This window comes from Ixodes scapularis, unplaced genomic scaffold (genome assembly GCF_016920785.2).
Source record: "Ixodes scapularis isolate PalLabHiFi unplaced genomic scaffold, ASM1692078v2 PGA_scaffold12__126_contigs__length_90152505, whole genome shotgun sequence".
Lineage (NCBI taxonomy): Eukaryota > Metazoa > Arthropoda > Arachnida > Ixodida > Ixodidae > Ixodes > Ixodes scapularis.
In genome coordinates this window covers 72,363,149-72,365,590 of record NW_024609838.1, presented here as the reverse complement: position 1 = coordinate 72,365,590, position 2,442 = coordinate 72,363,149, and the positions used below count along the sequence as shown (strand labels likewise).

Below are 2,442 nucleotides of genomic sequence, written 5' to 3'. Positions count from 1 at the left end.
ATGTCGTGCCCTATTCCTTGGGGCCATACTGACATCTCACAGTATAAACATGCACAACATCCGACTTGCTTTGCTTTTGGGGAATCAGTGGGACACCAGCTCGGAGCGTGTGGAGCGGAAGTTAGCGCTGCAGAACCCAGGGCTTGGGTTCAATCCCTGCCCGCTTCGATTGGGATAAACATCGTACCGGCGTACGGATGTGTATCACTACTCCGTGGTGCACGTTAAAGACCTCAGGCTAGCGGTTGTACTGCACTGGCTAAATTGCTCATCTACAGCGAGTGACTCGTCGCAACTCTAAAATGGCTGACTAAATACACGTTGTATAAATGTTCACACAACCATTTATTTTAGATGTTGATGACCTGTGCAACACGCGTTCGTTTTGCACCACACGCAAAAAAAAAGAAAAAAAAAAACTAGCAGCGTTTATTTTCTCAACTTAACAGCCAGAACAAGCGGCCACCTGATCTGGAGCTGATAGCACATGAAACGCACTGAGTTCCAGACGTTGTTATGGTTCGGCTACTCTCGTCATTGCAGCGATTGGACACGGGCCACTACCCGAATGCTTGTCGAGCTATTGATTATCACGAGTCCAAATCGAGTGCTCACGAATGCTCGGGTCCAATCTGTGAGCCACATTAAAATATCGGCATTGGGGGATACTGCGATCCCCCAGCTACGTCATCAAGTTTTGCGAAGGAAGAGATTGAAAGAAAACGCTCGCTTTTGTCCTTGAAATGACATCGCAACAAAGGAGTTTCTTGGTCAGTGGCGCTGCGTGCGAGTATCCTTAAGTCCCACTAGTGCCAGTAAACTCGTGTAAAGTGAAAAACATTCCAAGTGAATATATGCAATATTCAATTGGAATGTTTGTCGTTTTTCTTTAATTTTTTCTGCAACTTCAACTGCGTGGGGTGAAAAAGGAACGCGTGTTTTATAGGTAGGTCAGTGGGCACGGCAACTTCGGAACCGACAAGTCATCTAACATGCCGCTCCTGTTTGTAATCCAACAGATGCTGCTAATATGCACCGCGTGTCCGCCTCACGGCCCGTCGTCGGCTACTCTCGCCTTGGGACCCGGATTCGTCCAGCAAGAAACCTTCGTCCCGCCCGTCAACCACAGCATCGCAGGCCTGCTGCACAATCATCGCGCAGCAACCATGGAACAGTGCCGGAGCAGTACAAGAGCGGATCCCGCGGCGGCAATCGTCACTGGGCACGGCAACTTCGGAACCGACAAGTCATCTAACATGCCGCTCCTGTTTGTAATCCAACAGGTTAGTGATGGAAATTGCGTTAACTTTAGAAGTGACAACCGATTTATTATTGTTCTGCCGTGCCCACAAGTGTTCTTTGATTGTGCCATGAATTGTCGGGATAATCTGCTGTTACTTCTTTCTGGTGACGTCGAACGAAACCCGGACCCAGAGACGAGACTAGAAACGATGATTTCCCAAGTGCTCGAAAACCAAAAACAGCTGAAAAGTGAACTTAAGAAGTAAAGGAAAACCAGATAGCGTCCCAGCAAAGACAAAACGCAATGGCCGATAAAATCACCCACCTTGAGACAGCCCTTGACGTCCTCCAGAAGAGTAATCAGCAGATATTGCAGCTACAAGGAACGCTTCAGAGTCTAGAAGAATTGGTCTACTTACAACGCGAAAAGATAGCAGATCTTGAGGATAGAGGTAGGAGAAATAACCTAATAGTATTTGGCATTCCTGAAACGCCAAATGAAACGGTTCAGAACCTGAAACAAAGTGTGATAAATACTGTCTTCCAACAACAACTAGGCGTAACTGTGAAGACAGTGGAACGAATACACAGGCTTGGAAAAAGGACAGATGGAAAAATTCGACCGGTCATCCTAAAACTGTATGATTACAATGAAAAAGTGCTTGTGTTTAGGAATTGCAAAAAGCTAAAGGGATCAAAGATATCGGTATCGAATGATTATTCCCAAGTCACCCTAGACAGGCGTAAACACCTTTGGGATAGCGCAAGATCGGAGAGGGCCAGTGGAACTCGCGTACGACTTATTCATGATAAGATTCAGATAGATGACCAAATGTTCGTCTGGAACGATGCCGATGATTGTCGTGAAAAAGTTGGCAGCCATCGAGGTTCGCAAAAGCAAGCTAGATAACTCCCTGATAACAAAGAAAAATGCCTACGTCTGATTAACGTGAATGCAAGAAGCATTCTTAACAAAGTGGAAAGTCTGGAGCACTTGTTACTGCTGTACAACCCGCATATTGCTGTAGTTACCGAAACCTGGTTACATGACCACATAAATGATTGCGAGATTGTGCCACCATCATACAAAATACTCAGAAAAGACAGAGGCTCCCGTGGTGGGGGAGTCGCTTTAATTTACAAGAACTACCTTTCGTGTATTTTGATGCCTGAGTGTTCATTTACTGAGAGTTTGTGGTG

At 46.0% G+C, this 2,442-nt stretch overlaps 1 protein-coding gene across 1 annotated transcript; it reads left to right on the top strand.

The window, feature by feature from the left end:
* The first annotated feature begins 992 nt into the window (after positions 1-992).
* On the top strand, positions 993-1,508 carry LOC115318968. Its single transcript, XM_029978732.2, has one exon. It carries the CDS (start codon positions 993-995, stop codon positions 1,506-1,508), a length of 516 nt encoding a protein of 171 aa, XP_029834592.2.
* The last annotated feature ends 934 nt before the right edge of the window (positions 1,509-2,442 follow it).

Coding starts and splice junctions, on each gene's coding strand:
- LOC115318968 (XM_029978732.2), top strand. CDS start 993: ATGCCGCTCCTGTTTGTAATCCAACAGATGCTGCTAATATGCACCGCG.